At 47.7% G+C, this 14,890-nt stretch overlaps 1 protein-coding gene across 2 annotated transcripts in view; it reads right to left on the bottom strand.

Annotated features, from left to right (window-relative positions):
• The window catches only part of LOC125624197 (tumor necrosis factor receptor superfamily member 14), a 28,361-nt gene extending 13,568 nt beyond the window's left edge, over window positions 1-14,793 (bottom strand). Inside the window, exons 1-2 of one of the 2 annotated variants that reach the window (XM_048824580.2) lie at window positions 14,651-14,793; window positions 212-532 (exon numbers count right to left, since the gene is read on the bottom strand). In XM_048824580.2, the coding sequence (XP_048680537.2) occupies window positions 212-220 (9 nt within the window). In that variant the 5' untranslated portion in view covers window positions 221-532; window positions 14,651-14,793. Of the gene's footprint in view, window positions 1-211; window positions 533-14,650 lie in introns of those variants that run through there. The other variant, XM_075121065.1, reaches the window with a different exon arrangement.
• Between the last annotated feature and the right edge of the window lie 97 nt (window positions 14,794-14,890).

Here is a 14,890-nt window from a genome sequence, read left to right as displayed (position 1 = left end):
CATTTGTAAAAAGGATAAAAGTAAAAAATTCAAGTTCCTGGGATCTTCTTATTAGTCACAGTAGATTCCCACAATCCCTCTCCCTACCATCCTCCACTCCCTCCCCCACATAGGCACCCCCAAACCTCCCACAGTCTCTCTGCTGGGTTTGCTGGGCAGGTCCGATCTCGTTACCTCCATTTTATTTCAGGAGCTTTTGTGATCAACTTACCCAGAGCATGGTCCTGAGAACAGACCGCAGAGTGTGTCTGCTTCTGCCCCCCGCAGGGCATTGGGTCTCTGACCTCTACTGCTCAGCGGGGCCTCCAGGTCCCGGTCATTGGCAAACTGCTGGCCTCGGTGAGCCTGGTGCCAGCGCCCTGACCTGGGGTGTCCGTCCCATGGATTCCCTGCCCCCTTCTCCAGGGAGCTCCCTGGGCCCGCTCTCAGGACACAATTCCAAAGTTCTGCTCCGGTTCGGGGTCTAATCCAAGCCCGATGGCCCAGCAGCAGCAGCTGCCACGAGACCAACTCCGACTCAGTCCAAGGCTCACTGAAAGTGAAAGTGAAATATGCAAGGAGGCAGGGACTTTCTCAATAGGCTGGTATACAGGATTATATTGTTATAGGGAGAGAGACGCTTAATGTAAACCCACAGTATAGTGGGCACATAGTGTTGACCCTGGAGGGGTCACATGGAGGTAAAAAACTATCTGTGCCATGGCTACATTAGGATTTTAAATCCAGATAATTCTCTCCATATAAAAACAGGCCTGTTTTTCTCCAGTGAAGACACGGCCTATGTCGTGTTATAACGTCCTCTCTTATTCTGTGTCTCGGGCCCCAGGTCAGCGTTGCGAACGCTAGAGCCAGCTCTGGCGGAGAGATTCCTGCCAGTCTAGCTATGTCAAGCAGGGTGTGGTGTGATCTCTGACCACCAAAGCTGCCAGTACAGATGCAGTTATAGAGGCAGAACAGCATTTTGCCAGTACAGCTTGTTTTCCGGGGGTGGGGGTGGGAATAACCTTTACAGGTAAAATCACAGTGTTGCCAGTATAAAGTGTCTCCCCATCAGGAGCGCCGTGCCAGTCTATCTACACCGCTAAAGCACTCCTAGCCAAAGGCTACGTCTACACTGCAAAAACGAGTGCCGTGGCAGGCTGTTGGGGTCAGAGTGCTGCTGACCCAAAGCTGAACAGCCACAAGACACCCAGGATTACAAGACAGATGCTGACTGAGCCCCTTCCTGGCCTGGGTGAACACCAAAGCATCTCAGCAGCATTAAACCTTCTAAATTTCTTGCGGGGGCAGAGGGGAGGTTGGATAAATGGAAAGAAAAGGGAAGGGGGTGAGGGAGACAGGGCAGGAGAAGGGAAGAGGGGCAGGTGTGGAACAGGGGAGGTGACGAGACTTAGGCTGTAATGTAGACAGAACTTGTGTTGCTCAGGAATATGAATAAACCACCCCCCTGAGCAACATAAGTAACACAGACATAAGCGCTCGTGTGCACAGCACTATGTCGGCGGACACATGTAGCTTCTGCCATTTGTGGAGGTGGTTTTATTATGCCAAAGGGGGGAACTCCCTCCCGTCTGCTGTGAGTGGGTACCTGGGACGGGCTACACTGAAAATGCCACACTCAGGGCAAGAAATAGGGCAGACAATCCCCAAGCTGGTGGTTATTTCTATAATTAGATCAACCAAGCCAGTAACACAAATGGCTTCTGCAGTACCATTGTGGTTAACCAGAAGCCAAATACAGTCCCCCTTAGGCATTCCAGCCCTCAGCTCCCAGCCAGATACTAATCTCAGAGGATCAGGCATATACCCCACAGGTCAATATGAATCTCAGATCTTACCCAAATATCAAGTTGTCAGCCAATCCTTAGTAAACTATCGAAAGATTTATTAATAAAAGAAAAGAATAGAGTTACAAATGGTTAAGGAACCATATACCTACAAGTGATTGCAAAGTCCTTATATTAAGTTTGTAGCAGAGATGGAATAAACTGCTGGTTTGCAAAAGAATCTCTGGAATCACCCAAACAGATTGGGGGTCATCAATACTTCTTCAGAGCCTCCTTGTTAGAAATCCAGTCCAGAGAAATGAAGCAGGAAATGAAGAGAAAATGGAGATGACTCAGGGGTCTTTTATATCCTCTGCCATGTGCTTGGAATTTTACTGTCCCAAACAAAGCCCAGAGCCCCTGTTTGTGGAAAGTTACTGACCCAAGCTGGAGTCCAGAGTCACATGAGCATATCACATGTCCTTCCACAGTTTGCTGACTCAGGGGGGTGGCCATTGGCCCCTGGCTGTCTGAAGCATCCTCAGGAAGAACTATCCAGAGGGGATGAGTTTCTTCAATGGCCCATTGTGAGAGCTGTTTGTCCTTGATGGGCCATCCACACACAGCTGTCTAGCCTTGATGTAAATTCTATCAGGGTGGGGTTGGGTCGGCCAGCAACACAACACATGTGTAAGATCCAAGTACACAGCCAATATTCATAACTTCAGATACAAAGTGATACATGCATATAAACAGATAATCATACTTAGCAAATCATAACTTTTCCACTTATCAGAGGGGTAGCCGTGTTAGTCTGTATCTACAAAAAAAACGAGGAGTCCAGTGTCGCCTTAAGGACTAACAGATTTATTTGGGCATAAGTTTTCATAGGTAAAAAACCCACTTCTTCAGATGCATGGAGTGAAATTTACAGAACAGGCATAAATATACTGGCACATGAAGAGAAGGGAGTTACCTTACAAGTGGAGAACCAGTGATGACAAGGCCAATTCAGTCAGGGTGGACGTGGTCCACTCCCAATAATTGATGAGGAGGTGTCAATGCCAAGAGAGGGAAAATTGCTTTTGTCCTGAGCCAGCCACTCCCGGTCCCTATTCAAGCCCAAATTAACTCTGTTAAATTTGCAAATGAATTGTACCTCAGCAAAAAGAAAAGGAGTACTTGTGGCACCTTAGAGACTAACCAATTTATGTGAGCATGAGCTTTCGTGAGCTACAGCTCACTTCATCAGATGCATACCGTGGAAACTGCAGCAGACTTTATATACACACAGAGAATATGAAACAATACCTCCTCCCACCCCACTGTCCTGCTGGTAATAGCTTATCTAAAGTGATCAACAGGTGGGCCATTTCCAGCACAAATCCAGGTTTTCTCACCCTCCACCCCCCCACACAAATTCACTCTCCTGCTGGTGCTAGCCCATCCAAAGTGACAACTCTTTACATAATCAAGTCGGGCTATTTCCTGCATAGATCCAGGTTTTCTCACATCCCCCCCACCCCCATACACACACAAACTCACTCTCCTGCTGGTAATAGCTCATCTAAACTGACCACTCTCCAAGTTTAAATCCAAGTTAAACCAGAACATCTGGGGGGGGGGGGGGTAGGAAAAAACAAGAGGAAACAGGCTACCTTGCATAATGACTTAGCCACTCCCAGTCTCTATTTAAGCCTAAATTAATAGTATCCAATTTGCAAATGAATTCCAATTCAGCAGTTTCTCGCTGGAGTCTGGATTTGAAGTTTTTTTGTTTTAAGATAGCGACCTTCATGTCTGTGATTGCGTGACCAGAGAGATTGAAGTGTTCTCCGACTGGTTTATGAATGTTATAATTCTTGACATCTGATTTGTGTCCATTTATTCTTTTACGTAGAGACTGTCCAGTTTGACCAATGTACATGGCAGAGGGGCATTGCTGGCACATGATGGCATATATCACATTGGTGGATGTGCAGGTGAACGAGCCTCTGATAGTGTGGCTGATGTTATTAGGCCCTGTGATGGTGTCCCCTGAATAGATATGTGGGCACAATTGGCAACGGGCTTTGTTGCAAGGATAAGTTCCTGGGTTAGTGGTTCTGTTGTGTGGTATGTGGTTGTTGGTGAGTATTTGCTTCAGGTTGCGGGGCTGTCTGTAGGCAAGGACTGGCCTGTCTCCCAAGACTTGTGAGAGTGTTGGGTCATCCTTTAGGATAGGTTGTAGATCCTTAATAATGCATTGGAGGGGTTTTAGTTGGGGGCTGAAGGTGACCGCTAGTGGCGTTCTGTTATTTTCTTTGTTAGGCCTGTCCTGTAGTAGGTAACTTCTGGGAACTCTTCTGGCTCTATCAATCTGTTTCTTTACTTCTGCAGGTGGGTATTGTAGTTGTAAGAAAGCTTGACAGAGATCTTGTAGGTGTTTGTCTCTGTCTGAGGGGTTGGAGCAAATGCGGTTGTATCGCAGAGCTTGGCTGTAGACGATGGATCGTGTGGTGTGGTCAGGGTGAAAGCTGGAGGCATGCAGGTAGGAATAGCGGTCAGTAGGTTTCCGGTATAGGGTGGTGTTTATGTGGCCATTGTTTATTAGCACTGTAGTGTCCAGGAAGTGGATCTCTTGTGTGGACTGGACCAGGCTGAGGTTGGTGGTGGGATGGAAATTGTTGAAATCATGGTGGAATTCCTCAAGGGCTTCTTTTCCATGGGTCCAGATGATGAAGATGTCATCAATATAGCGCAAGTAGAGTAGGGGCTTTAGGGGACGAGAGCTGAGGAAGCGTTGTTCTAAATCAGCCATAAAAATGTTGGCATACTGTGGGGCCATGCGGGTACCCATAGCAGTGCCGCTGATCTGAAGGTATACATTGTCCCCAAATGTGAAATAGTTATGGGTAAGGACAAAGTCACAAAGTTCAGCCACCAGGTTAGCCGTGACATTATCGGGGATAGTGTTCTTGACGGCTTGTAGTCCATCTTTGTGTGGAATGTTGGTGTAGAGGGCTTCTACATCCATAGTAGCCAGGATGGTGTTATCAGGAAGATCACCATCCTGGCTACTATGGATGTAGAAGCCCTCTACATCCATAGTAGCCTACAGACAGCCTACAGACAGCCCCGCAACCTGAAGCAAATACTCACCAACAACCACATACCACACAACAGAACCACTAACCCAGGAACTTATCCTTGCAACAAAGCCCGTTGCCAATTGTGCCCACATATCTATTCAGGGGACACCATCACAGGGCCTAATAACATCAGCCACACTATCAGAGGCTCGTTCACCTGCACATCCACCAATGTGATATATGCCATCATGTGCCAGCAATGCCCCTCTGCCATGTACATTGGTCAAACTGGACAGTCTCTACGTAAAAGAATAAATGGACACAAATCAGATGTCAAGAATTATAACATTCATAAACCAGTCGGAGAACACTTCAATCTCTCTGGTCACGCAATCACAGACATGAAGGTCGCTATCTTAAAACAAAAAAACTTCAAATCCAGACTCCAGCGAGAAACTGCTGAATTGGAATTCATTTGCAAATTGGATACTATTAATTTAGGCTTAAATAGAGACTGGGAGTGGCTAAGTCATTATGCAAGGTAGCCTGTTTCCTCTTGTTTTTTCCTACCCCCCCCCCCAGATGTTCTGGTTTAACTTGGATTTAAACTTGGAGAGTGGTCAGTTTAGATGAGCTATTACCAGCAGGAGAGTGAGTTTGTGTGTGTATGGGGGTGGGGGGGATGTGAGAAAACCTGGATCTATGCAGGAAATAGCCCGACTTGATTATGTAAAGAGTTGTCACTTTGGATGGGCTAGCACCAGCAGGAGAGTGAATTTGTGTGGGGGGGTGGAGGGTGAGATCCTCTGAAACCTGTAGCTCAGCAGTTTCTCTTTGAAGTCTGTTTCTGAAGCAGCTTTTCCACTGACACCTTACATGATACAAGCTGTATAAGATCCATGGCAATTGTGGGACAATGGTAACACCAGTGATAGAAATGGTCTCCTTTCTTATCCACAGCATCACATCAGCATAGAACACCTTCACCAGACGCACTGCAGTGGATTGGTACAGCTGCGCCGCTACAGCGCTATACGTGTAGACGTGGCCTTAGAGGGAGCAGAGGAAGTCCAGTCAGAACGGTACTAAGTTCTTCATGGGTTGTTTGCATATCTGTCAGCATGTCCAAGGAGCAGCCAGCATCACTCTTGTTTTTAGTGATTTTAGTCAGTGTCACTCTCAGATTGTTCCTGCTTTGATGTTTGAGCTTACAAAAAGTGTAGGTGAATTTTTACTGGGATTAAAAATAAATTGTAGAAACATTTCACTCCTCCTTGAACACTGCAGGGGAATGAAAGATCTCGTTATGTACTAACAACTTTCTGCTGCACCTTAAAAACAACAGAAAATCATGGAAATATTTTTCTTGGGCTTAGCATTGGGTCTGAATTTGAGTGGACACCATTCCTTAAGTGCAGGTCTGTGTGGACAGCAGAGATTATTCCCAGGAGGCGTCCACTTCCTCTCGGTTATTGCCCTCCTGACTTGGTTTTATAACATGGTACTTTTCTCTGAGGATCTCAAAGCACTTCTGCAAAATGTAATTTTTGCAAGCAGACCCCTGTAAGGTACTGAAGGCTGTTATCCTCCTTGTACAGGGGGATGGAAACTGGAGACACAATGCAGTGAAATAACTTGTCCAAAAGTCACTCAGGAAGGTGCAGCACCAAGAAGAGAACCCAGTAGTCCTGACTCATAGTTCTCTGCTCTACCCACAATGTCACATGCTGTCGGTGCTACTAGTGACATGTAAACTAAGGGTCTGGCTACACTACCATGGTTACAGAGGCTCAGCTACTGTGCTGTTGTGTAGCTGCGTCCTACATCGACAGAAGGGGTTTCCATCAGTGTCATTAACCCATCTCTCTGAGAGGTGGTATCTAGGTCAATGGTAGAATTATTCCATTGACCTTGCTGCATCTTCAGTGGGGGCTTAGATCAACTTAACGATGTCACATAAAGGGCACAAAATGTTTACAGATGTGAGTGATGACATTAGGTCCATCTAATTTTCAGATGTAGACAGGCCTAATGCAAAACTGGAACAAGCAGTAAGAAACAACCATGTGTGAAGGTAAACCGTGTGTGAAGGTAAACTATACTACACCAACCTGCTATGAAGCAAATCATCCTACTGTAAGTAACTGCTGGTATCTTTTCATGTTATGTTACACACGAGGAAAAGAAAACGGGAATGATGTAGGGTGCATTTGAAATTGTTAAAAGGTGAAAAAGACAAATTTAGCCCGTGGTTTCAGTTACACGGAGAAGTAAAGTACAAAGTGCACAAGTCACTGCTCTGATATAATTGTTGTATTAAATGGGCAGATATAAGGTCAGATTCTCTGCTGGTATAGATCGGCTTAGTTCCGCAGAGGTGAATGGTGTTCATCAGTTTGCACTAGCAGAAGATCTGCCCCATAAAGTCTGAATTGGTGTACGTGACTTGTCCCCTCATCAGCCGCTGATCTCCCACCCACGGTTACAAGCAACAAGAGCTTCCTCTTTGTTTTTGATAGCTGTGGAGAGATTCATTTCCCTTTTTGCTGCGCTCGTCACACTGGACATGTGAGAAGGGCCATGTGAGCATTTGTTAAGGGTACTTTCCAGTTTTCCACAACTGGGGCAGATGGAGTCATTCACACAAGGCACCCTTGTTAGGGTCAACTACTCTGAGGGTTTTTTTCCCCGGACTCCACCCCACAACTGGACAAATCTTTAATCCTGCTTCACCTCCTTATTTTGCCCCGTTTCAGCCAGCTGGCTGCAGACCCTCTCTGTGCTATCCCTGTATATCCCCCCATGAAGATTATCTCTGGTAGGAGCAGACACATTTGAATGGGGGGAATTATGCAGTGGATGAAGTTCATCTTTCCTGAAACACAAAGGGGCTGAGTCTCCGTGGCCTTTTGACCCGCTCTGGCCCATAGACCACATCACCGATTATTATTCATTATCTGTGTTGTGGTATCACCTAGGAGTTTCAGTCATGGACCAGGGCACATTTGTGCTAGGCACTGCACACGTACAGAACCAAAAGATAGTCCCTGCCCTAAAGAGCCTACAGTCTAGGCCAGCGGTGGGCAGACTTTTTGCCCTGAGGGCCACATCTGGGCATAGAAATTGTAGGGCGGGCCATGAATGCTCACAAAATTGGGGCTGGGGTGCGGGAGGGGGTGAGGGCTCTGGTTGGGGGGTGCGGGCTCCGGGGTGGGGCCAGAAATGAGGAGTTCAGGGTGCAGGAGGGGACTCTGGGCTTGGGTGCAAGGGCGGGTGAGGGCTCCAGCTGGGGATGAGGAGTTTGGGGTGTAGGAGGGTGCTCCTGACTGGGACCGAGGGGTTTGGAGGGCAGAAGGGAGATCAGGGCCGGGGCAGGGATTTGGGGTGGGGGAGATGAGGGTTCCGGCTGGGGGTGCTGGCTCTGGGGTGAGACTGGGGATGAGAGGTTTGGGGTGCAAGAGGGTGCTCCGGTCTGGGATCAAAGGGTTTGGAGGGTGGGAGGGGGATCAGGGCTGGGGCAGGGGGTTGGGGCATGGTGGGAGGCTCAGGGGTACAGGCTCTGGGCGGTGCTTACCTCAAGCGGCTCCCCGAAGCAACGGCATATCCCTTCTCCAGCTCCTATGCGGAGGCATGGCCAGGCGGCTCTGCATGCTGCCCTGTCCGCAGACACCCTCCCCTGCAGCTCCCATTGGCCACAGTTCTCGGCCAATGAGAGCTTTGGGGGTGGCATTTGGGGCGGGGGCAGTGTGTAGAGTGGAGTTCCCTGGCTGCCCCTATGGGTAGGAGCCGGAGGTGGGCCATTTTGCTGCTTCTGGGAGCCGCATGGAGAGGCCCCAGACCCTGCTCTCCAGCTGGAGTGCTGGAGCGGGGCAAGCCCCAGACCCCACTCCCCAGTGGGAGCTCGTGGGCCGGATTAAAACAGCTGGTGGGCTGGATCCAGCCCACGGGCAACAGACTGCCCACCCCTAATCTAGGCACAAGATGAGACAACAGATCCAGACAGACGGACAAATGGAGGTGCAAAAGGAAACACTGAGACAATATTGGTCAGCATGATGAGCTGTAGTCTCACCACACCAGCAGCCTAACCACTGTCAAGATTTTTGTTGGTGCCATGGCGCAGGAGGGTTTTGAGATGGGATTTGAAGATGGATAGTGAGGTAGCTTTATGGATGTTTATGAGGAGCTCCTCCCAAGCGTGTGGGCTGCAGATTGCCTAACAAGCCGGGTGTGGTCCTGTTCTCCATTACCTCTCTTCACCAGCGTGTCTGCCAAAGAACCAGAAGTGGAGAAAATGGAGAGCACCACTAGGAAAACATTAGAGCAGGATAAAACCTGCAACAACCTACCACCAAAGCAGGATGGAGAACCTACAACCCCCCAAGCCACAGCTGGTGTGTCTGTCATCCTACAAATTTTGTGTGTCTGTCCTCCTACAGATTTTCACTCACTCACTCACTAATTCTTACAGTGCCCCCAGGAAGTGACTCAACATCATGATCCTCAATTTACAGAGCGGGAAACTGAGGCACAGAGAGACGAAGTGATTTGCCCAAGGTCACTCAGCAAGTCAGTGGGAGAGCTGGAAACAGGGCTCTGGAGTTCCAGGTTCCCAGTGCCTTGGCTGATTCCTTACACCACATGCTCAGCACACAGAGGTCCCTGCAGTTGGGGGTCACTGATCACAAGCGTGGTTACACTGGGGCTTTAACAACTATTCTGCCTCTACCTTGACTCACACCTTCGCCATGACATTCGTACTCTAGGTAGCTTCCCTCCTTGCCCCCCATTCCAAATCAACTGCCAGGCGTGCGCAGAGGAAGTTGCCTATTGCTAAATCTTGCTCTGCCCGACTCCCCCCTTTTTCCTGTCTGAGATCGGAGGCCCGGAGGCGTTGTTCTTTACTGGCCCTGCACGTCTGCTGCAAAAATACAAACCTCCCCTTCATTTATTTACTGCTGGGTTAAATCAAAATTGCAGATAAGGCAGCTCCTCGACTGGCTGAAGTTCTGCTTTTCTAGGTAGGTATAAACACAGCTTTACCCCTACACGCCCCAATTCTACTAGCTCCTGCCATACAAGCACCTTACTCAGGTGATGGAATCCAAGGGTGCAAGGGAATCTGTGTCAACCGACAGAACCTATCAAGAACCTATCGACAGAACCAATCAAGCTACAGTTTATCAGAGCTGGTGGGCTGGGTAGGAGGCTGGCAAGAAAGAACAGAGGAATTCTTTGGTAAAACCCTTCTTGCCCAGAATGCTGTCATCTCAGAGTGCCACAGAGAAGTTTATACCTCTCTGTGTGTTTCTTTAAACGCAGATAAACAACCCATCAAGCTGGGAGTGTCAGGGTAATTTGTGGATTCTTTTCAGTGCTCAGACTCCAAAGTCCAGTCATTGCTGTGTGTTAATGTGTTAATATCTAACTGGGTAGGTTACAAGGTAAGTAACTGACAGCTCTGAGGAAAGGGATGGTTCAAGGAGTGAATTTTGGATCCTTCCTTATTCAGGGCATGTCTACCCTTGCCATTTAAAGCAGAAAAAGTCCCTTTTTTGTGCAAAAACCATTGAAGCATCTACACTTGCCAATGAAACCACCTCCATGAGAGGCGTACAGCTCTTAGTGATGATACTTTTGCAGTGATGTGCAAGTGAAGACACGTTCTTCCTCTTTACAGAGCTTTTAGCACCTGCAGCATATCCCACAGTGCCTAGGTGACCACTCTGGCCAGCAGCTCTGCTGCTTTGACCCCAGGTAAACAGACATCCACCCCTCCCCCTGTAAAGCCCTGGGAACTTTGAAACTCCCCTTCCTGTTTTCTTGGCAAGTGCTCACTTATTGTCTGGCCAGGTGACAATGCCTGCTCCAGGGAGCAAAGGATCCTCTACTTGGAGCAATGCTGAGCTACTGAAGCTGATCAAGAAAAGGAGTACTTGTGGCACCTTAAAGACTAACCAATCTATTTGAGCATAAGCTTTCGTGAGCTACAGCTCACTTCATCGGATGCATACTGTGGAAAATACAGAAGATGTTTTTATACACACAGACCATGAAAAAATGGGTGTTTATCACTACAAAAGGTTTTCTCTGCCCCCACCCCACTCTCCTGCTGGTAATAGCTTATCTAAAGTGATCACTCTCCTTACAATGTGTGTGATAATCAAGGTGGGCCATTTCCAGCACAAATCCAGGGTTTAACAAGAACGTCTGAGGAACAGTGGGGGGGAAAGGAATAAACAAGGGGAAATAGGTTACTTTTTTAACGAATCAACCATTCCCAGTCTCTATTCAAGCCTAAGTTAATTGTATCCAATTTGCAAATTAATTCCAATTCAGCAGTCTCTCGTTGGAGTCTGTTTTCGAAGTTTTTTTGTTGAAAGATAGTCACTTTGAGATCAGAAATCGTGTGACCAGAGAGATTGAAGTGTTCTCCGACTGGTTTATGAATGTTATAATTCCTGACATCTGATTTGTTTCCATTTATTCTTTTACGTAGAGACTGTCCTGTTTGCCCAATGTACATGGCAGAGGGGCATTGCTGGCACATGATGGCATATATCACATTGGAAGATGTGCAGGTGAACGAGCCTCTGATAGTGTGGCTGGATTTGTGCTGGAAATGGCCCACCTTGATTATCATACACATTGTAAGGAGAGTGATCACTTTAGATAAGCTATTACCAGCAGGAGAGTGGGGTGGGGGGAGAGAAAACCTTTTGTAGTGAGAAAACACCCATTTTTTCATGGTCTGTGTGTATAAAAACATCTTCTGTATTTTCCACAGTATGCATCCGATGAAGTGAGCTGTAGCTCACGAAAGCTTATGCTCAAATAAATTGGTTAGTCTCTAAGGTGCCACAAGTCCTCCTTTTCTTTTTGCGAATACAGACTAACACGGCTGCTACTCTGAAGCTGATCAGTGTTTGGGGAGAGGAGGCTGTGCAGGGACCCAGGATGCCCCGCAATCACCACACCCCACCTTTCCACAAGGCCTATAGTCAAAATGGAGAGAGCTGCACTGTGGGATGGCTGCCCTCCGTGCGCTGCTCTCCTGGGAATGGAAGTTCTGTAAATGTAAACACTCTCTGACGCCTGTGGAAGTGAGTGACTACACAAACCAGTGCTTTTCTTTCACCGGTTCACTGTCACCCTTGAAACTGACAGGGCAAAAACTCTCAAAGTGTAGACATAGTCTTAGTGGTCAGAATCCCCCTCAGTCTGTCAGAGTCCCAGTGGGCTATAAAATGAGCCACCAGTGAAAACACCCTTTATGTTTAAATGGGAAGTTGAGAGTCATGAACGTCTCCATCATTTTCAGTTTTATTTTCAGGATGAGAGAACTGGGGGGTTTCAAGTAACTGTGGGTGGGGATTATGGGTCACTAAATGTGAAACAATTCCAGGCAGAGCACTGATATAGGTTGTTTCTTGGTAATGTAGCTGCCTCAGCTTTCCACCCATCACTGCCTCCCTTCTGCACACCTGTGAGGTGTGAGCCAGGGGAATAAGAGCCACACTGCTACAAATAAAAGCTGCCAGCTAAGGTATGCTTGAACAGACAGAGCTGACCTAGGCTTGCGTAGCCCTGTCCCTGGATAGATTTCAGCTTGCATTGCTCTGCCAGGGCTAGGCAGTCAGAGATGTGATCACATTGCCTGCTGATGTTATCCTGTTGCTGCGGAGTTTCACAGCTAGAATCCCCTTTGCTTGTGGCCAACATTGATCACTAATTTAGGTCGTTTACAGGCAGGAAACCCACCACTGTTTTCTACCATGGGGGGCTATTATCAGTGGCCCCTGGGAAGGCAAGAGGACTGTCTGGTTAAAGTGCAGCCCAAGCTGAGGCTAGCTGATATATGCAGACTCTGAGCAGCAGTGTCTGGATAAGGGGGTGGGTTCCTGTTTGTGCTCCATGGCAACCAAGCTGCAAATGATGCCAGCTTTCATGCCATTGTTCATCTCCATGGCACTCCATCTGACCGCTAACTTGATCTCTGCCTTAGAGCAGAGCAGTGTCAGGGCTGCTTTAAGTTACTCTGGCTTCCAGGTGCAGGGTTTTAATGGCGCTGTAGACATGCTCTCAGAGTTGATCAGACAGGGCAGGGCTGACAGGTCACAGAGGAAGGAGTCAGTTACATTGCTACATTCTGGGAACTGCAGATGAGCTGATAAGATTCAACAGCTTGCCCAGCTTAGTGCTTAGTCAGCAGCTAAGTTAGCCAGCAAAAAGCCAGGAACATGAAGAACTGGGGCGTGTGCCTGCCACTGGAGAACGGAACTTAATGACAGCACACTCCAGCTCTTTCTATGTTCCTGGAAAGGGACCAGCCTGCCTTGTGTGATGGCCTGAGAGTGAGTTTATGTGTGTATGGGGGTAGTGGGGTGAGAAAACCTGGATTTGTGCTGGAAATGGCCCACCTTGATTATCATGCACATTGTAGGGAGATTTCAGAGGAACAGCCGTGTTAGTCTGTATTTGCAAAAAGAAAAGGAGTACTTGTGGCACCTTAGAGACTAACCAATTTATTTGAGTATGAGCTTTTGTGAGCTACAGCTCACTTCATCAGATGTATACCGTGGAAACTGTAGGGAGAGTGGTCACTTTGGATAAGCTATTACCAGCAGGAGAGTGAGTTTGTGTGTGTGGTTTTTGGAGGGGGGTGAGGGGGTGAGAGAACCTGGATTTGTGCAGGAAATGGCCCACCTTGATTATCATACACATTGTGAAGAGAGTTGTCACTTTGGATGGGCTATTACCAGCAGGAGAGTGAGTTTGGGGGGGGGGCGGAGGGTGAGAAAACCTGGATTTGTGCTGCAAATGGCCCAACTTGATGATCACTTTAGATAAGCTATTACCAGCAGGACAGTGGGGTGGGAGGAGGTTTTGTTTCATGATCTCTGTGTGTATATAATGTCTGCTGCAGTTTCCACGGTATGCATCCGATGAAGTGAGCTGTAGCTCACGAAAGCTCATGCTCAAATAAATTGGTTAGTCTCTAAGGTGCCACAAGTACTCCTTTTCTTTTTGCGAATACAAACACGGCTGTTACTCTGAAACCTGTCAAAAGGGATAGGAGTACTTGTGGCACCTTAGAGACTAACCAATTTATTTGAGCATGAGCTTTCGTGAGCTACAGCTCACTTCATCGGATGCATACCGTGGAAACTGCAGAAGACATTATATACACACAGAGACCATGAAACAATACCCCCTCCCACCGCACTGTCCTGCTGGTAATATAGGACAGTGCGGTGGGAGGGGGTATTGTTTCATGGTCTCTGTGTGTATATAATGTCTTCTGCAGTTTCCACGGTATGCATCCGATGAAGTGAGCTGTAGCTCACGAAAACTCATGCTCAAATAAATTGGTTAGTCTCTAAGGTGCCACAAGTACTCCTTTTCTTTTTGCAAAGACAGACTAACACGGCTGTTACTCTGAAACCTGTCAAAAGGGATAGATTCATTGTGACAAAAACCCAACTTTCACTAGAGGTTTTAACAGCTGTGAATAAATCAGCCTTGAATTTGCAATCCCCAGAGGACAGCAGCCACTTCTGAGCCAAAACCCAGACAGCGGAGAGACGAGGGTGTAGGGACTTACAAATATCCTCCTGACACCTCCTGACCGCAGGCACGCAGTCAGCCTGAAACACACAGCCAGTGAACCTTGGCTGGGCGGAAATTTGTCACTAGGACTATTCTGCAATATGTCTAATTGGTGAGGTGCTACCCTATTGGAATCCGAGGGAATGGTGGGTGGCTAAATGGGAATGTATACATCTAGGAACAAAGGATGTAGGTAGTACTTACACAGTGGGGGCCTCTCCCCTGGAAAGCAGTGACTCGGAGAGAGATTTGGGGGTCTTGGTGGATAATCGGCTGAATACGAGCTCCTAGTACAACACTGTGGTCAGAAGAGATCATGTGATCCTTGGGTGCATAAACAGGGGAACCTGGAATAGGAGTAGAGAGGTTATTTTACTTCTGTATCTGGCATTGGTGTGACTGCTGCTGGAATAGAGTGTCCAGTTGTGGTGCCCACAATTCAAG

The sequence above is a fragment of the Caretta caretta genome, chromosome 18, assembly GCF_965140235.1.
Source record: "Caretta caretta isolate rCarCar2 chromosome 18, rCarCar1.hap1, whole genome shotgun sequence".
Lineage (NCBI taxonomy): Eukaryota > Metazoa > Chordata > Testudines > Cheloniidae > Caretta > Caretta caretta.
This window is presented reverse-complemented; position numbering and strand designations above follow the sequence as displayed.